The sequence below is a fragment of the Pan troglodytes genome, chromosome 11, assembly GCF_028858775.2.
Source record: "Pan troglodytes isolate AG18354 chromosome 11, NHGRI_mPanTro3-v2.0_pri, whole genome shotgun sequence".
Taxonomy (NCBI): domain Eukaryota; kingdom Metazoa; phylum Chordata; class Mammalia; order Primates; family Hominidae; genus Pan; species Pan troglodytes.
This window is the reverse complement of record NC_072409.2, coordinates 96,564,393-96,585,000: the sequence shown is the minus strand read 5'-3', so window position 1 is coordinate 96,585,000 and position 20,608 is coordinate 96,564,393. Positions and strand designations below refer to the sequence as shown.

The 20,608-nt window shown below is 41.8% G+C and overlaps 1 protein-coding gene across 14 annotated transcripts in view; it reads left to right on the top strand.

Moving 5' to 3' along the window:
• The window catches only part of DENND4C (DENN domain containing 4C), a 146,830-nt gene that overhangs the window by 90,986 nt on the left and 35,236 nt on the right, over window positions 1–20,608 (top strand). For 11 of the 14 annotated variants that reach the window (XM_063788705.1, XM_054658738.2, XM_016960669.4 and 8 more), the window contains 8 exons: window positions 2,935–3,080; window positions 4,511–4,546; window positions 4,636–4,766; window positions 9,614–9,746; window positions 13,578–13,784; window positions 16,661–16,789; window positions 17,961–18,105; window positions 18,377–18,523. In XM_063788705.1, coding sequence (XP_063644775.1) covers window positions 2,935–3,080; window positions 4,511–4,546; window positions 4,636–4,766; window positions 9,614–9,746; window positions 13,578–13,784; window positions 16,661–16,789; window positions 17,961–18,105; window positions 18,377–18,523 — 1,074 coding nt within the window. The remainder of the gene's footprint in view (window positions 1–2,934; window positions 3,081–4,510; window positions 4,547–4,635; window positions 4,767–9,613; window positions 9,747–13,577; window positions 13,785–16,660; window positions 16,790–17,960; window positions 18,106–18,376; window positions 18,524–20,608) is intronic. The other 3 variants (XM_054658739.2, XM_016960670.4, XM_054658736.2) reach the window with 1 other exon arrangement.

Below are 20,608 nucleotides of genomic sequence, written 5' to 3'. Positions count from 1 at the left end.
AAACAACAGAAAAAAGGGAAGGAGCAGATCGAAGGTTTGTTTTTTGTTTTTTGTTTTGTTTTTGTTTTTGTTTTTTAGATGGAAAAAAGAGACTTGAGTATGCTGATGAGAAATAGCTAATAGAGGCCAGACGCAGTGGCTCACGCCTGTAATCCCAGCATTTTGGGAGGCTGAGGCAGGTGGATCACCTGAGGTCAGGAGTTTGAGATCAGCCTGGCCAACATGGCAAAAGCCTGTCTCTACTAAAAATACAAAAATTAGCGCATGCCTGTAGTCCCAGCTACTCGGGAGGCTGAGGCAGGAGAATCACTCGAACCTGGGAGGTGGAGGTTGTAGTGAGCCGAGATCACGCCACTGAACACCAGCCTGGGTAATAGAGCAAGACTCCATCTCAAAAAAGAAAAAAAAAAAAAGAGAAATAGCTAATAGAGAGGGAGATTTATCCTGAGAACACTGGAAGGGGCTGGAATCCTGAAGTCATGTGATGGTTTGTCCTTAGATAGGAGGAGGGACATATCCACTGTAAAAAGGCAGAAGGAATAAATGATAGCTGTTAAAGAGTCATAAATTATGTAGTGAGATAGTGTACATAGTTTCTATTTAATGATCTGCATTTTCATTGCACTGAAGTATGCTCATTTCGGGGTGCAGAGGGGGCACAAAAAACATGAAGGGAGAGCGCATTACAAATTGGAAATAGTTGTGAAAACATGTGAAGAGGAAAATTAAATTGATTCCAGAAATGTAGTAGGGTTGTTGGTGAGGGATGAAGGTATAAGTGCTTCTGATCTGCCTAGTTGTGGAACTTTTTTTCCCCTTAACTTGTGCTCAGCCACCCTAATGCAGATCCAGAGAAGGCAAGTAGTACATTCCTCCAGAGCTGGGTTATGCTAGGTAGGTTTAACCAAAAAGACAAAAGAGCAAAGGGGTTGAGAGTATTGACAAAACAGTAATTGAAATGATGGATATAGCATGGAATCAGTATTGGACAGAGAAAGAAGTGAAGATGGGAGGATGTACATAGAGGTAAAAGGGCCAGTGGAGGCCAGGCGCGGTGGCTCAGGCCTGTAATCCCAGCACTTTCGGAGGCCGAGGTGGGCGGATCACGAGGTCAGGAGATGGAGACCATCCTGGCTAACACAGTGAAAAATTAGCCAGGCGTGGTGGCGGGCGCCTGTAGTCCCAGCTACTCAGGAAGCTGAGGCAGGAGAATGGCATGAACCCGGGAGGCAGAGCTTGCAGTGAGCCAAGATTGACTGCACTCCAGCCTGGGCAATACAGCGAAACTTCATCTCAAAAAAAAAAAAAAAAAAAAAAAAAAAGGGCCAGTGGATTGGAGATTTCAATGAGCCTTCCCTCTCTGCTCCCCGCACAAAAAACCCAAAAAACCCTAAAACACTTAGTAGAAATACTTAATTAAGGAGACCAGATAGGCAGAGGTAATGGGCTGGGAGTGATGTGAAAAAGAGATTTGAGAGGCAATGTTGTTTTGAATGCTAGCAAGGAAAGTCAAGGGACTGTGACTGTGTGTTGAAGTTGGTGATTGAGGTAGGATGGAGCATAGGATCACTGAAAATCAAGGAATGAAGGCTGGGCATGATGGCTCATGCCTGTAATTCTACCACTTTGGGAGGCTGAGATGGGAGGATCGCTTGAGGCCAGGAGTTTGAGACCAGCCTTGTCTCATAGCAAGACATAGCAAGACACCCATCTCTTAAAAGAAAAGAGGCTAGGTGCAGTGGCTCACGCCTGTAATCCCAGAACTTTGGGAGGCCGAGGCGGGCTGATCACCTTCAAGACCAGCCTGGCCAACACGGTGAAACCGTCTCTACTAAAAATACAAAAATTAGCCAATCGTGGTGATGGGCACCTGTAATCCCAGCTACTCAGGAGGCTGAGGCAGGAGAATCACTTGAACCTGGGAGGCAGAGGTTGCAGTAAGCCAAGATCACACTACTGCACTCCAGCCTGGGCGACAGAGCTAGACTCTGTCTGGGAAAAAAAAAAAAAAAAAAAGAGGAATGAAGAAGAATCTAAAGTGTTTTCATGGTTTGTGCTTCTGGGTGTGGAAGAATGATAGTGGTAGGAATTAGAAAGGAGGAGACCTTGAATCAAATGCCCTGGTCTTCAGTGAATGAAGGAGTGTCCCTGAAATCAATAGATGACTACGATTAATAGAGGAAATTGTGGAATAGTCAGATGCTTGAAACTTTAATGAGCAGAAATTTTAAAAACACAATACAGAAATAATGGTCTTGCGACATTAAAGAGGAAGGACATTGACTCTTTGGAAATTGACCACGGACTCAAGAGTATGCAGAGTATCAGAGAAATTTCTACTTAAAAGTTGTAGAGCTGGAGGTTCCTTATAGGGGATTTAGATTTCAGTGAAGAGTTTGATAGAAGTATTTTTCGTGGTTTAATTAGGCAGAAGGAGCTATATATACAGTTACCACAGGTTGAGCTTCCCTAATCTAAAAATCCAAAACCTGAGATGCTGCAGAATCTGAAACTTTCTGAGGGCTGACATTATGCCACAAGTGGGAAATTCTGCACGTAAGTACTTAACACACACTTTGTTTCATGCACAAGATCATTGAAAATATTGTATAACATTCCCTTCAGACTGTGTGTATAATGTATATGTGAAACATAAGTGAATTTCCTGTTTACTTGGGTCTCATCCCCAAGATATGTGATTGTGCACATGCAAATATTTCAAAATCTTAAAAAAAAAAATCCAAAATCTGAAACACTTTTGGTCCCAAGCATTTCAGATAAGAGATAGTCAACCTATAGAAGCTTCTTTTTAAATGTGGATATATATATGTATATATAAAGAGAATGTAATATAGATAAGTACAAGTTTAATGTTTCCTATAATATCGAATTCCAGTTTAAAATTTGAATTTAATCATATTTTGTTTTCCTCAGGATTTTTAAAAAGTCGAGATCGTGCCTATGCAAAATTCTATACCCTTTTATCCAAAACACAGATTTTTATTCGTTTCATTGAAGAATGCAGTTTTGTAAGTGATAAAGATACTGGATTAGCATTTTTTGATGACTGCATAGAAAAGGTAAAAGTTTGTACTTATACTAGTGTTTAGAAAAAAAAGTTTGCCTTACCTGTGTAATTATCATTGTTATTGTTAGTCTAGAGTGATATAAGGAAAACAGAGTAGGGTTGTGTATGTGTGTGTATGTGTTACCGATTCTGGGCTGAATATATGAATAAAATTCTTTGTGGTTTCAAGTTTCTACCACATGTAGCCAATTTTTCTATTCTTTATTCATTGATCCATTGATTGAAACAGCATCTCATTCTGTTACCCAGGCTGGGGTGCAGTGGCATGATCATAGCTCATTGCAACTTTGAACTTCTTGCCTGAAGTGATTTTCCCACCTTAGCCTTCTGAGTAGCTGGGACTACAGGCATGTGCTATGCCCAGCCAGTTTTTTAAATTTTTGGTAGAGATGAGGTCTCACTGTATTGCCGAGGCTGGTCTCAAACTCCTGGGCTCAAGTGATCCTCCCGCCTTGGCCTCCCAAATCCTTGGGATTGCAGGATGAGCCACCATGCCCAGCCAGTAAATTTTCTCTTTAAATCTCACTTTCGTTTTACAACTATTGAGTTGTAAAACTAAGAACATTTTCTTGAGCCTTGTGAGTTTATATTTTTTTAATTTAAATGAATAAGATTTAGTTTAAGATTTAGGTTTTTTAATTAAAAAATGTTTAGTTTTATGGGTAATAGAAGTTCTGTGTTCTTTTGTTTTAATGTCTTTCCAGATTCTTTTGCCTAATATGTTTCTTTCGTTCTAATGGAGGGTGGAAATACGTTAAATTTTAAAGCTTTACCCACCCATCCTAAGGAAGTTAAAATTGATTCTTGACTTGGTTATAATTTTCCCTAACTTTTAATATAATTCTTATTTTTGGTAAGTAGATCTTGGGGCCAATTGTTTATGCAAACTGGATATTATATAACATTTGAGATTGTATCCAAAAAAGTAGAATATTATGACATTAATTTTTATGGCCCCCTCATGATTCATGTGCCTTAGAAGATTTAAATAATTTTCTCCAATCAGTGTGATCCAAAATTCCAGGGATATAATTAAAACTATTCAACATTTTTGTTTATTTACAAAATTGATATTCCAGTATCTTCCAGTTATATGAGAAGTTTAATGTCAATCACTAATAAAGGAGCTTAATAATAATGAAATTTTTTATTTGAGAAGCCAGATAACCTTGTGATTGGTCATCTTTTGTCTTAAGGTTTACAAAACAACTAATCAAAATAGTTTTCTATCCTAATAGCCACAAGTAAAAAATTATGCTTTAGCCTAAGAGTATGTATTCAGCCTAAAAATATACTGTGCATGTTTTGTATCAGCTGGTACTGAAAAGGGGTAGTCTTTTTCTAAATCAGAATGTAAGATTAAAATGTCTATTAAATTCATAGTGGACATTTTCATTAAGAATCTGTTTTCTTTTTTTCTAGTTGTTTCCTGATAAAGGCACAGAGAAAACAGATAAGGTATGTTTTTCTTAGATTTTAAGGGTTGAAATTTCAGAATTAGATCTTGTTTGTATGCAAATTAATTGGGGAAAAATAATTATTTTCAGGTTGATTTTGATTCAGCAGAAGATACCAGATTGATAGAACTAGATGATTCACAGAAAAGTGAGCATACTGTATTTATAATGCCGCCAGAGCCACCTCCTGATGATGGAAAGGACCTGTCACCAAAGTACAGGTAGTAGGAAGTTTCAAAAGAGCTATTTAGGCACAGCCTATTAGTTTCTTTTAATTTTTATTAGTAGATATGTATATTAGTCTTTTGTGAAACTCATTTTCAGTATTAGTTCAGTGAACTAATGTAGATATTTTATGGAAATGCCACTAGGTGTTATAATTTAAGAATTGGATGGTATTGTCAGATGTTGATCATTGTTTACCTTAGTGTTTGTATTTTAATCTTTAAAAGTTTCAATTCTGAAGAAGAAAAATGTTACTTTTATGAGGCTCCCTGCTCCCTTTGGGAGTTTCATTTTGAAACAAAGACTGTGAAATTCTTTTTTTTTTTTTTTTTTTTTCTTTTTTTTTTTTTTTTTTTCTTTTTTATTGATCATTCTTGGGTGTTTCTCGCAGAGGGGGATTTGGCAGGGTCACAGGACAATAGTGGAGGGAAGGTCAGCAGATAAACAAGTGAACAAAGTTCTCTGGTTTTCCTAGGCAGAGGACCCTGCGGCCTTCCGCAGTGTTTGTGTCCCTGGGTACTTGAGATTAAGGAGTGGTGATGACTCTTAACGAACATGCTGCCTTCAAGCATCTGTTTAACAAAGCACATCTTGCACCGCCCTTAATCCATTCAACCCTGAGTGGATACAGCACATGTTTCAGAGAGCACAGGGTTGGGGGTAAGGTCACAGATCAACAGGATCCCAAGGCAGAAGAATTTTTCTTAGTACAGAACAAAATGAAAAGTCTCCCATGTCTACCTCCTTCTACACAGACACAGCAACCATCCGATTTCTCAATCTTTTCCCCACCTCTCCCCCCTTTCTATTCCACAAAACCGCCATTGTCTTCATGGCCCGTTCTCAATGAGCTGTTGAGTACACCTCCCAGATGGGGTGGTGGCCGGGCAGAGGAGCTCCTCACTTCCCAGTAGGGGCGGCCGGGCAGAAGCGCCCCTCACCTCCCGGACGGGGCGGCTGGCCGGGCGGGGGGCTGACCCCCCCCACCTCCCTCCCGGACGGGGCGGCTGGCCGGGCGGGGGGCTGACCCCCCACCTCCCTCCCGTACAGGGCGGCTGGCCGGGCAGAGGGGCTCCTCACTTCCCAGTAGGGGCGGCCGGGCAGAGGCGCCCCTCACTTCCCCGACGGGGCGGCTGGCCCGGCGGGGGGCTGACCCCCCCACCTCCCTCCCGGAGGGGGCGGCTGGCCGGGCAGAGGGGCTCCTCACTTCCCGGTAGGGGCGGCCGGGCAGAGGCGCCCCTCACCTCCCGGACAGGGCGGCTGGCTGGGCGGGGGGCTGATCCCCCCACCTCCCTCCCGGACGGGGCGGCTGGCCGGGCGGGGGGCTGACCCCCCCACCTCCCTCCCGGACGGGGCGGCTGGCCGGGCGGGGGGCTGACCCCCCACCTCCCTCCCGGACGGGGCGGCTGGCCGGGCGGGGGGCTGACCCCCCCACCTCCCTCCCGGACGGGGCGGCTGGCCGGGCAGGGGGCTGACCCCCCCACCTCCCTCCCGGACGGGGCGGCTGGCCGGGCGGGGGGCTGACCCCCCCACCTCCCTCCCGGACAGAGCGGCTGGCCGGGCAGAGGGGCTCCTCACTTCCCAGTAGGGGCGGCCGGGCAGAGGCGCCCCTCACCTCCCGGACAGGGCGGCTGGCTGGGCGGGGGGCTGATCCCCCCACCTCCCTCCCGGACGGGGCGGCTGGCCGGGCGGGGGGCTGACCCCCCCACCTCCCTCCCGGACGGGGCGGCTGGCCGGGCGGGGGGCTGACCCCCCACCTCCCTCCCGGACGGGGCGGCTGGCCGGGCGGGGGGCTGACCCCCCCACCTCCCTCCCGGACGGGGCGGCTGGCCGGGCGGGGGGCTGACCCCCCCACCTCCCTCCCGGACGGGGCGGCTGGCCGGGCGGGGGGCTGACCCCCCCACCTCCCTCCCAGACAGAGCGGCTGGCCGGGCAGAGGGGCTCCTCACTTCCCAGTAGGGGCGGCCGGGCAGAGGCGCCCCCCCCACCTCCTGGACAGGGCGGCTGGCCGGGCAGGGGGCTGATCCCCCCACCTCCCTCCCGGACGGGGCGGCTGGCCAGGCGGGGGGCTGATCCCCCCCACCTCCCTCCCGGACGGGGCGGCTGGCCGGGCGGGGGGCTGACCCCCCCCCACCTCCCTCCCGGATGGGGCGGCTGGCCGGGAGGGGGGCTGACCCCCCCACCTCCCTCCCGGACGGGGCGGCTGGCCGGGCAGAGGGGCTCCTCACTTCCCAGTAGGGGCGGCCGGGCAGAGGCACCCCTCGCCTCCCGGACGGGGCGGCTGGCCAGGCGGGGGGCTGACCCCCCCACCTCCCTCCCGGACGAGGCGGCTGGCCGGGCAGAGGGGCTCCTCACTTCCCGGTAGGGGCGGCCGGGCAGAGGTGCCCCTCACCTCCCGGACGGGGCGGCTGGCCAGGCGGGGGGCTGACCCCCCCACCTCCCTCCCAGACGAGGAGGGAGGACGCTCCTCACTTCTCAGACGGGGTGGCTGCCGGGCGGAGGGGCTCCTCACTTCTCAGATGGGGCGGTTGCCAGGCAGAGGGTCTCCTCACTTCTCAGACAGGGCGGCCGGGCAGAGACACTCCTCACATCCCGGACGGGGCGGCAGGGCAGAGGTGCTCCCCACATCTCAGACGATGGGCGGCCGGGCAGAGACGCTCCTCACTTCCCAGATGTGATGGCGGCCGGGAAGAGGCGCTCCTCACTTCCTAGATGGGATGGCGGCCGGGCAGAGACGCTCCTCACTTTCCAGACTGGGCAGCCAGGCAGAGGGGCTCCTCACATCCCAGACGATGGGCAGTCAGGCGGAGACGCTCCTCACTTCCCAGACGGGGTGGCTGCCAGGCAGAGGCTGCAATCTCGGCACTTAGGGAGGCCAAGGCAGGCGGCTGGGAGGTGGTTGTAGCGAGCCGAGATCACGCCACTGCACTCCAGCCTGGGCGCCATTGAGCACTGAGTTAACGAGACTCCGTCTGCAATCCCGGCACCTCGGGAGGCCGAGGCTGGCAGATCACTCGCGGTTAGGAGCTGGAGACCAGCCCAGCCGACACATCGAAACCCCGTCTCCACCAAAAAAATACGAAAACCAGTCAGGCGTGGCGGCGCACGCCTGCAATCGCAGGCACTCGGCAGGCTGAGGCAGGAGAATCGGGCAGGGAGGTTGCAGTGAGCTGAGATGGCAGCAGTACCGTCCAGCTTCGGCTCGGCATCAGAGGGAGACCGTGGAAAGAGGGGAGAGGGGAGAGGGGAGAGGGGAGAGGGGAGAGGGGAGAGGGGGGAGGGGAGAGGGGAGAGGGGAGAGGGGAGAGGGAGCTCTATCTACCACCGAAATTCTTATGAATTAGTAATTTACCAAGAAAACTTAAGGTAGAGGGCCAGGAATTTATTCTTTATTAAGATAAAGGATAGGATTTGGATGTGACTCTTTTAATAAATTAGAATGGATTTTGTAGTTTTTTTATTGCTATAAATTTAATAAACTTAGAAAATCAAACCAAAATGGAAAACTAATACATCATTCTAGCACCAATACTTGTGTCTCTTAACAATTGTAGGTATGTATGTATCATGTGGATGTGTGTGTGTATGTATTGCATTATGAGTTCATCAGGTAGATTCTCTTTGTAATCTATGTTTGCCTTTAGTGGTCTGAACATTTTCCCATGCCATTAAATATTTTTGTGCCTTATCATTTGTAATGACCACATTGTATGCATTTATGATGATTTATTTAACTAGCCTCATGGATTTTTTTGTAGTTCTTTGCTATCTATATCTTTGTTATTTTCTTAGGCTGCATTTCTAAAAGAATTTCTAAAATAGAAAGTAAAGTAAGTACATTCCCAAAATAGAGAATTAATGTATAATATCAAGAGGACTGGATCAGAATGAGGAATGTATCTGGGATTGAATGGCTTGATTAAATACTATTTTGATTTCATGTTAACTATAGAATTCTTTTCTGCTTTGGCTTAACTACAAGAAATTGGAATCCAGATATTGACAAACAAGATAAAATCAAATATGGAAGGGCACTATATTCTGGAAGAAAATTGGCCAAAAGAAATAAGTAGACAATTTCCAAGAAATCCAAAGTCAATAATATAAAAATATGTTATGGTTTTTTGCATTCAAAGAAATGCAAACCAAAATGATGAATAGAAACCTTTTAGATTGAGAATAGGTTATGCTAGTAGTTAGAATGTATGTTTAAGTATAATCTTTTTTGAAATAATTTGATATTAATTATAATTTTAATTCTTTTGATAAACATGGACCTAGCAAATTCTATTATTGGGTATTTGTCCTGTGAAATTAAGCAAAGGTATTCACAAAGATATACATATGAAAATATTTAATTGGAGAAATTTAGAAACAGCCAACAACCTAATAATGTCCAGCAGTGAAAAACTGCTTAAATTGTGGTACATCCTTAAAATAAAAATTTTATGGATTTTTTTTATTTTAAATACCTATGCAAGGTAATTTTATGAAGAAAAACATAAAATTATGAAGTATACTAAAATTTTTTTAAACATAAATTATTGAATACATGGATTATCTTGAAAGAGTTATTTCTCCCTTTAAGTAAGATATCAGAGTTTTCTGTGTTTTAGAGATTGATTGAAAATAACAAATAGGGTGGGGAAGAGACAAAATTTTCATGAAGGTAGTCTCTGTATGTTATATCATTTAAAAATTTTGAAAAAGTATTTTTTCTATATAAGCATTTAAAATAATGTTGGATACTATTTGAAGTTTAGAAATATTTGCCTAAACGCTGGAATAATATGAAGAGTTGGTGTGTTTTAAATCAGCAGTTCTATTTTTTTTTTTATTTTAGTTACAAATACTTTCCAAGACTGGACCTTAAGCTTTTTGACAGACCGCAGGAGTTGAAACTTTGTTTTAGTAGACACCCTACTGGGAATAGCATTACAAAGAGTCCAGCTCTCATGGCTAAGAGAACTAAACAGGTCAGATATTCTTTATCTAATACATGTTCATTTAAGATGCAAAATATGTATATGTGATATGCAGCTCATAGTTTAGAATGATCACCCACAACAACCATTTGAAGACTCACTTTGGTTGTTATTGAATTTAACTAGATTTCTTGCAAGCCTACTTAAAATATCAAGTCTGGGCCAAGCATGGTGGCTCACGCCTGTATCCCAGTACTTTCGGAGGCTGAGGTGAGCAGATCACTTGAGGTCAGGAGTTAGAGACCAGCCTGGCCAACATGGTGAAACCCCATCTCCATTAAAAATACAAAAATTAGCTGGGCGTGGTGTCAGGCGCCTGTGATCCCAGCTACTCAGGAGGCTAAGGCAGGAGAATCGCTTGAACCTGGGTGATGCAGGTTGCAGTGAGCTGAGATTGTGCCACTGCACTCCAGCCTGGGTGACAAGAGTGAAACTCCATCTCAAAAAAAGTCTATATATGTGTCTGTCTGTCTGTCTGTCTGTCTATCTATCTATCTATCTATCTATCAATCTATCAATCAAGGCTGAAGTTTTTGAATGCTTATATTTATGCTTTAAGACAATCTGTAGGAATTGGCCGGGCGCAGTGGCTCACCCCTGTAATCTCAGCACTTTGGGAGGCCGAGGCAGGTGGATCACCTGAGGTCAGGAGTTCGAGACCAGCCTGACCAACATGGAGAAACCCCGTCTCTACTAAAAATACAAAATTAGCTGGGCGTGGTGGTTGCATGCCTGTAATCCCAGCTACTGGGGAGGCTGAGACAGGAGAATTGCTTGAACCTGGGAGGCGGAGGTTGTGGTGAGCTAGGATTGAGCCATTGCACTCCAGCCTGGGCAACAAGAGCAAAATCCGTCTAAAAAAAAAAAGAGTCTGTAGGAACCAAATACACTTTTTAGAAAACTTAATTGAAATATAATTCATATACCATACAGCATACCCACTTAAAGTGTATGATTTAGTGGCTTTTAGTATATTTACAGGTTTGTACAACTATCACCACAATTAATTTTAGAATATTTTCATCAACCCCAAAAGAAAGTTTGCATCCTTTAGCCATTAACCCCAATTCTCAATCCCCAGCAGCTCTAGGCAACCAGAAGTCTGTTTTCTGTCTACAAATTTGTCTATTCTGAGCATTTCAAGAGTAGAACTGCATAATATGTATTCTTTTGTGACTGGCATCTTTCATTTAGTGTAACATTTCAGGATTCATCCACGTAGCAGCATATATCAGTAATAATTTTTATTGCTGAATAATATTCCATTGTGTGGATATACCATATTTTATTTGTCTATTCATAGACATGTGGATACTTCCTACTTTTTGGCTATTATGAATATTGCAAATGAACATTTGTGTATAAGTGTTTATATGGATGTATGTTTTTATTTCTTTGGGGTATATATCTAGGAGTAAATTGCTATGTCAGATGGTTACTCTGTGTTCAACCCTTTGAGGCACTTCCAGGCTGTTTTCCAAAGTGGCTGCTCCACTTTACATTCCCACCAGTAGTGTATGAGGGTTCCAGTTTCACAACATATCCTTGTCAATTCTTGTTATTGTTTGTCTTTTTGGTTATAACCATCTAGTGAGTAAGAAGTTGTATTTTAAATTTGCATTTCCCTAATGGCTAATGTAAATATACTTTATTCCAAGTATTACAATCCAAAGGGAGTTAACTTAGGACAACCTAGACATCTTGCTTTACTACTATATGTGATTTAGGTATAAAGAACTAAGCTGTGGTTACGGATGAGTTAAAATTAAACATCCTTTATACTTACACTGACATTTTGGGGATATTCAAAATGTGGAAAATTTCACAATGAAAATCTTAGTTCAGGTTTTACTAATTTATGGGATAGTCCCCTAAATCCTAGAGATATCCTGAGGTATTTCCTAATTTCATACAGTTCATATTTCTTTCAATGTTGTCTGAAGAGAATACTAAAGAATTTTTTTTTACTGTTGCCAGCTAACAAAAGGCAAATTTCTAAAACGAGAAAATTTTGCTAACTCAGCCTCTAAATCTCATTTATAGCAGAATTTTTTTTTTCAGGCTAACTGGAAAAGAAAAGAACCATAAGATCTTAGAAAAACAAGGGCATGTATTTTTAAATATGTACTGAAGTGTCATGGAGATCGAGCTCAAAAGTAAAATTAATATACCAAGTTGGTTTTTTGTTTTTTTTTTTTTAAGATGGAGTCTCACTCTGTCACCCAGGCTGGAGTGCAGTGGCACGATTTCGGCTCACTGCAACCTCTGCCTCCCAGGTTCAAGCGATTCTCCTGCCTCAGCCTCCTGAGTAGCTGGGATTACAGGCGCCCACCAACACGCCCAGCTAATTTTTGTATTTTTAGTAGAGACAGGGCTTTACCATGTTGGCCAGGATGATCTCGATCTCTTGACCGTGTGATCCACCTGCCTCGGCCTTCCAAAGTGCTGGGATTATATACATGAGCTACCATGCCCAGCCCCAAGATTTTTTTATTTAGAACATAGACTAGCGAGGAATCTTTAGTGCAGAGCATAAAATGGCATTCTGATATATGTGATAGGTTCTGTAGTTTCTGGGAATATATATAGTTTGGTAAAGCTCAGCAGATGGCTGGGCACAGCAGCTCACGTCTATAATCCCAGCACTTTGGGAGGCTGAGGTGGGCAGATCACCTGAGGTCAGGAGTTCTAGACCAGTCTGGCCAACATGGTGAAACTGTCTCTACTAAAAATCCGCACAAAAAAATTAGCTGGGCGTGGTGGTGGGTGCCTGTAATCCCAGCTACTCAGGAGGCTGAGGCAGGAGAATCACTTGAACCCGGGAGGCAGTGGTTGCAGTGAGCTGAGATCACGCCATTGCACTCCAGCCTTGGCGACAAAAGCAAGACTCTGTCTCAAAAAAAACATAACAAAAAAAAACACCAAAACTCACCAGATGATTTTGATACCTAATTTTCTCTTCTACCTAAATCTGAATGAAAATCAGAACTAGAAAACATGACTATCAAACTATTAGGAAAGTTTATGTTGACTGCAAAGGAGTAGGTCGTTTTTTTTTTTTTTTTGAGATGGAGTATCGCTCTGTCGCCAGGCTGGAGTGCAGTGGCACAATCTCAGCTCACTGCAACTTCCCACTCCCTGGTTCAAGCAATTCTCCTTCCTCAAACTCCCGAGTAGCTGGGACCACAGGCACATGCCACCATGCGCGGCTAATTTTTGTATTTTTAGTAGAGACTGGGTTTCACCATGTTGGCCAGGCTGGTCTTGATCTCCTGACCTCGTGATCCATCTGCCTTGGCCTCCCAAAGTGCTAGGATTATAGGCATAAGCCACTGCACCTGGCCAGAAACAGGTCTTTTTTAAGGAGTCTGTCAGTGAGGGAGTTAACATAGACTGTAGCTTGGGAAGACAGAGTGGAAATCTTGGCAGGAGATAGCCTAGAGCATCTTAAACTTTAGCGAAGAGAAGAGTGAGAGGAATATCACTTTTTCACCCATCAAAAATGAGTTCCTTCTTTGTAAAAGACATGAGCCATTCTATTACAAAAAGATGAATGATCTTTGCTCTTAATTTCTACTCTGTTAAGAGATACGTGCTTGCTAACAAATAGATTTGGTATAGTATGAAGTATTACTGTAAATGAAATGTTCAGGGGAACCATTAACACTGATAAGCAGGAAGCCAGTCACAAAAGTCAACTTTGAAGTGCTTGATTTTAGGGGGTCAAGTTTTACTTAAATTCTCCTCTCCCTTTTCCTTCTCACTTCTCCCCTCACCCTAATGAATTTTAGTAAATATCATAATATTTTATTCTCTTTCCAGGAAATAAAAACAGCTCATAAATTGGCGAAGAGATGTTATACAAATCCACCACAGTGGGCCAAGTGTCTGTTTAGTCATTGTTACAGTTTATGGTTTATTTGTCTTCCGGCCTATGTTAGAGTTTCTCATCCTAAAGTCAGAGCACTTCAGCAGGCATATGATGTACTTATTAAGATGAGGAAAACAGATGTGGATCCCTTAGATGAGGCAAGTATAACAAATTGACATTGTTTCTAAGGTAAATTTTATTTTTGTACTTCTAATAAAATTTGGGTGTAAGTTGCTTTAAAGTGTGCTCAAGCATTTTCATTAAGCAGGAAAGGTAAAACTATTACTGTTTCATGGAGCTGGTGCATATTACTTGTTTATTTTTTATTTTAATTATTGATTTATTTTTGTGACAGAGTCTCACTCTGTCACCCAGGCTGGAGTTCAGCAGTGCGTCCTTGGCTCCCTGCAACCTCTGCCTCCCGGGTTCAGACAGTTCTTGTGCCTCCCGAGTAGCTGGAATTACAGGCACATGTCACCATACCTGGCTAATTTTTTTTTTTTTTTTTTTGTATTTTTAATAGAGATGGGGTCTCACCGTGTTGGCCAGGCTGGTCTCAAACTCCTGGCCTCAAGTGATCTGCCTGCCTCAGCTCTCAGTGCTGGCATTACAGGCGTGAGCCATCACATCCGGCCATGTTTGTTTATTTTTAAAGAGATGGAGTCTCACTCCTCTCTCGCCCAGGCTGGAGTGCGGTTGTGTGATCATGGCTCACTGTAGCCTTGAACTCCTGGGCTCAAGCAATTCTCCCACCTGTCTCCCAGGTAGCTAGGGCTTCAGGCATACAGTCCTGCGCCTGGCATATGGTTTTTCTGTTTTTGATTTTTTTTTTTTTTTTTTAAGGGATGGAGTCTCACTTTGTTGCCTAGGCTGGTCTTGAACTCCTGGCTCTTGAACCCCCACCTTGGCCTCCCAAAGTGCAGGGATTACAGGCATGAGCCACTGTGGCTGGCTTCATTTTATTCTTAATATAACTTTATTGGGGAGCAGATAGGGAATAGGCTTTTAGTAAGTGGCTTTCCACTTAGGACTGTGTCCTAAGGTGAGTTATATAATCTATTTAAAAATATATTTTTTATTTATATTTAAATATATATATATACTTGTGCCCAAGCTGGAGTGCAGTGGCACTGTCACAGCTCACTGTAGCCTAGAACTTAAGGGCTCAAGTGATCTTCCTGCCTCAGCCTCCTGAGTAGCTGGGAGTACAGGTGCACACCACCACGTCTAATTTTTTTAGTTTTATTTTTTGTAGAGATGGGGTCTCGATATGTTACCTGGGCTGGTCTCAAACTCATGGTGTCAAGCCATCCTTCTACTTGGCCTCCCAAAGTGCCAAGATTATAAATATGAGCCACTGCACCTGGCCTATGTAACCTATTTGTGTTTTGGATTATCTATTAGAAAATGTAGCTTTGAACTTCTCAACTTTGGCACTATTGATATTTTGGCCCACACAATTGTTTATTTTAGGGGCCTGTCTTGTACATTGTGTAGGATGTTTAGTAGCATCCCTGGCCTCTACCAACTGTATGCCTCTCTTTCCCTGCACAGATCATGACAATCAAAAATGTTCCCGGAGAGCGAAATTGCTCCTGGAGAACCACTGAGGTAGATAATAATAGTTAGCACCTTCATCATAAGGTTAGTTTGAAGGTTAGTTAAATCAGTTAATATACTTAAAGTGCCTAGTTCATAGTAAGCACTCAGTGAATGATGTACTAGACATTTTCATGCATTTTCTCTCTCAAGCCTTAGAAACCATCCTAAGAAGTAGATACTGATACTATCCAGCTAATGGCTGAGGAAACTGAGGCACTTATTTAGCTTTTTCCAATGCTGTTTTTCCCTTTAAAAATTATTTTTGGTGTTAAGATAACTATAAATGATGTTTTGAACTAGATTAGAATTAAAAATGAAAAGTCTTTGCTAATAATGTTACAGTATATTTAACTGTCTTCTCATTCTTTTAAAGACAAATCCTATTTGTTCTGTAGGCATTTTGGAGATACTGTCTTTAATTCCTTTGGCATTGAATGGAAAGCATAGTGATTGGGGAGAGAGAGACTTTAATTATACTTGATTTTATTTATATTTATTTATTTATTTTTTATTTAGAGACAGTTTTACTCTTTTCCTCTAGGCTAGCATGCAGTGGCGCAGTCTTGGCTCACTACAATCTCCGACTCCTGGGTTCCAGCAATTCGACTGCCTCACTCTCCCAAAGTAGCTGGGACTACAAGTGCATGCCACCACGCCTGGCTAATTTTTGTATATATTTTTTTGTAGAGATGGGGTTTCACTGTGTTGGCCAGGCTGATCTCGAACTCCTGACCTCAGGTGATCTGCCTGCCTGGGCCTCCCAAAATTCTGGGATTACAGGCATGAGCTACTGCTCCCGTCCTCTATCCTTGATTTTAGAAATGAATTACCTCTCAAATTATGAGGAGTAATAGTCTTTCTCTTTGTATAGATTTAGTTACTCAAACAAATGGAACATGGACACGTATGTCTTATATGAAATGGTTAATAATGATGATACTTGCATTAATGAATAGGTTTGTTTTTTGGTTTTTTTTTTTTTCTTTTTTTTTTTTGAGACAGAGTCTCACTCTGTTGCCCAGGCTGGAGTGCAGTGGCGTGATCTGGGCTCATTACAACCTCTACCTCCTGGGTTCAAGCGATTCTCGTGCCTCAGCCTCCCAAGTAGCTGGGATTACAGGTATGCACCACCATGCCCATCTAATTTTTGTACTGTTAGTAGGGATGGGGTTTCACCATGTTGGCCAGGTTGGTCTCGAACTCCTGACCTCAGGTGATCCACCCGTCTCAGCCTCCCTAAGTGCTGTGAGGCATGAGCCACTGTGCCCAGCCTGAATAGGTCTTAAAAATAATTTGCTAAGATGCTCAAAGCAGAACAAAGGAGAAAATACTGCTTAATAACTTCATGGAAAGAATTCAGTAAAATCTCTACAATTCACAGATAGTTTAGTATACTAATTACTGACACTGATTTTTTTGTTGTTGTTGTTAGGTGTGCTATCGAGTAGTGATGCAGCTTTGTGGACTTTGGGGTCATCCTGTTTTAGCAGTGAGAGTCTTATTTGAAATGAAAACTGCTAGGATAAAGCCTAATGCTATTACTTATGGTTATTATAATAAGGTAAGTAGGATCGACATTAGGCAAGATGTGGTGCTTATTAAGAATGATTATTTTGTATACCTTTTGTTATTCATGAAACTCCTATTAAAGGAAGTTTTGGGATATAATTTTTTTATAATTTTTATAATTATTAAAAATTGACAAAAAGTATATATATTTATCATGTACAATATGATGTTTTGAGATATGTATATTGTGGAATGGCTCAATCGAGCTATTAAATAATTAACATATGCCTTCATTGTTTTGTGGTGAGAACACTTCTAATCTCTTAGAAATTTTCAAAATACAATACATTGTTATTAACTGTAGTCCCCATGTTGTTCAATAGATCTCTTGAATTTATTTCTCCTACTGAACTGAAATTTTGTATCCTTTGACCAACATCTTCCAGTGTCCCCTTTCCCCTTACCTCCCAAAGCCCCTGGTAACCATAGTTATAGTCTCTGCTTTTATGGGTTTCACTTTCTTGGATCTCATATATATGTGAGATCTTGCAGTATTTGTCTTTCTGTGCCTGGCTTATTTCACTTACCATAATGTCCTCTGGGTTCATTCATATTGTCACAAATTACTGGGTTTCCTTTTTTATTTCAGGCTGAATAGTATTTTGTTGTGTATATATACCACATTTTCTTCATCCATTCGTACATTGATAAACACTTAGGTTGATTTCATATGTTGGTTATTGTGAATAATGCTGCAATAAACATGGGAGTACAGATCTCTCTTCAATATACTGATTTCATTTCTTTTGCATATCTATACCCAGTAATAGGATTGCTGAATGATATGGTAGCTCTAGTTTTAATTTTTTGAGGAAACTCTATACTGTTTGTGAGGAATCTTTTTAATGGCTGTACTAATTTGCATTTCCACCAAGAGTGTGTAGGGGTTCTTTTGTCCACATCCTTAATCAACATCTTTTGTTTTTTTGATAATAATTATTCTAACAAGTATGAGGTGATAAGATATCTCATTGTAGTCTTAATTTGCATTTCTCTGATGTTTAGTAATGTTTAGCATTTTTTAATATACCTCTTGGCCAGTATAACTTTTTATATTTGTGTATATATATATATATATAAACATACACACACACATATATGTATGTATTTTTAAAATCAGATATTGCTAATGAACATTATTTTTACCCTTATTTTACCTTTAGGTAGTCTTGGAGAGCCCGTGGCCTAGCAGTACCCGCAGTGGTATCTTCTTATGGACGAAGGTACGGAATGTGGTACGTGGCTTGGCACAGTTTAGGCAGCCACTTAAAAAGACTGTGCAAAGGTCACAGGTCTCCTCAATATCAGGTAATACATATGATTAGAAATATACTTCCTTACTGAACCATGAGCTTTATAGGCATATGAATTTTTAGCTATGTGAAGTAGAAAACTTAAATTCTGGTAGACATTTTCACATACATTTAAAGACAGATTATCTTAGTCCAAAATTATTTTTGTTTTTTTCCAGAAATTTAGAAAGTGTTCTGCAACTATAAATGAACTGTGGGTCAATCATGTTTAGTTTAAGAGATTATCAATGCATGAGTTATTGAACTGCTATTGTCCTTATCTTTAGCTCTTCAAAATGTCACAGGTGGAAGTGATGGGGACACGGTGAGCCACGGTAGTGTGGATAGTTCTAATGATGCTAACAATGGGGAGCACACAGTCTTCGTCAGAGATTTAATCAGGCTTGAGTCCATTGATAATCACTCTAGCACAGGTACTAAAATCCAGATTTTACTAACCCTTCACTTACTCTCATGTTAAATCTTTCCTTTTTCAAAAAGCTTCTTCCATTCTTGAGTTTGTGTGATATGACTACTTTAAAAGTACTGTATGCTTACACGAGAAACAATACGAGTCTGCAGATGACTTCTGTTTATTTCCTATAGTACAAAATTAGTATGGGAGTGCTGTGCACAGTGCTGTAGCATGATGCTTCTTTGTATTTGTTTATCATTAATTTGTGAAAGTGTATGCTATAATTAGGAATCATGAGCTAAGGAACTTGAAAATTAGTGACACAACTTGCAAATCTTTTTAAAAAATTAAATAGAAAATGTATCTTAAAACTTCAAGAGTATGAATATTAAAGAGGGAAGGAAGGAAGTCACACAATGAGAAAAAGTATTCTCTTTAAGTTACATTTTTTAAGATCTGAGAAGTTATTGAAGCTGCTTTTATGTACATAGCCATGGGAATAATCCCTCTCCTCTGAAGTTAGAAATAAGTGTAACTAAAGTAGCACGTTGTGCAGATATATGTGTGTTGCATATCCTTCTTCTTGTGTTGTTTTTTTGTTGTGGTTGTTTTTAATATCTCAAGCCTTCCTTTAAAAAGAATTCTGGGTCTAATTCCTGTGCTTCATCTGATGAACTTGTCTCAATGACTGAAGTTTCCTTTTCTCTGCTCTTTGTTGCTTTGCTTTTTGCTCTGTGCTGTTTCTTGGTGCTGCATTTGTCCTTGGCTGTCATGGTGTGGGGTGCAGACAGACTTATATGACGTGAAGCTATGGATACACGTGTGCATTAATTCTACCCTTGAATGTTAACCACATCAGGTAATTTCCCATTTATTAGGTTAAATTTTGCTGACATGCAAGGGTGGGGGAAAGACCTTTCATTGTATTTTAAGTTTGTTATGAGTGGTAAACAATTCTCATTTTCTTGCCTTTTCTCCTTCAGATAAATGTAATCATATATAGACTCTGTTGAAAATATCCAGCTAACTTTTTATGGTCAGTTTGCAAAGCATGTTTGTTACCTTATTTGAAAATATATTATGCCTTGCTAAAATTCCTATTTTGAGGTTGGTTTGTAGCATCAATGTGACAAATAGTGTTATAGGCATTGAATAATTAATTGTTTCAGCTGTTAAGGTGGTGTGGCCATTGCTTTCCAAAACTTATCTGCTGAATTCTTGTGCTAAAAACAACCTTCACATAATTACAGGAGCATGTGTAAATTTGAAAGTCAACATAAAGCTACAGGTTACAATCCTGTTTGTAATTAACTTCCTCAGTTTGCCATCATGTTTGTATATTATATTAACAAATAAGAATTTTTATGAAACTTTTATTTTAAAGCCACCATATTTTATTTCCTCTAGTATTTTTTCATGATACTTGTAGAAGAAATGGGCTTCATGTATGAAAAGCAAAAAAATATATTTTTTTGTATGAAAACGTTTACCAGGAATAGTAATAGTAATACATAAACACCTTTCCCCTTATTCCTTCAGATTTTTAAGTTTACCTCATTATAGAGGCAATTTACTCCTTTAATGGAAATACCCATCTCCTAGTAATCCTGGGTAATTGGTATAAAGACTTCAATAGTTGGGCACAAACCTTCAGGTCCCCCTTATATATATTTTAGCTGCATTTCAAATGACCGAATGCCACATACGGAATTTGCAGTGATGGTGTGTCTCTGTAGAACTTCTGGCGATGCCATTTGATGCTTTTGGAGTCTTCAGCCCAGGTGCTTAAGTTGCTCATTTCATTAAGGATTATCTCGTGGAATCTTTCCACTTGGTACCTGGTACAGAGTCACTTAGCTGTTAGGGGCATGTTTGGTTTTAATTTACCCAGGCCCCAGCCTAGTGTTCATTTCATGGCACCACATTGCTTTACCAGACTTTTTGAGGGAGCTAGTAAAAAAGTGACTGAAGTTAGTCATTCTAAGTAGTAGTATTTAAAGACATTTAATTCTTTTGTTGTATGGCAAACCCAGAGTCTGAGTGGCAGTGTATTAAGTGATGGAAAATGGAGGTACTGAATATGTTATTTTATGTGTCTTTTATT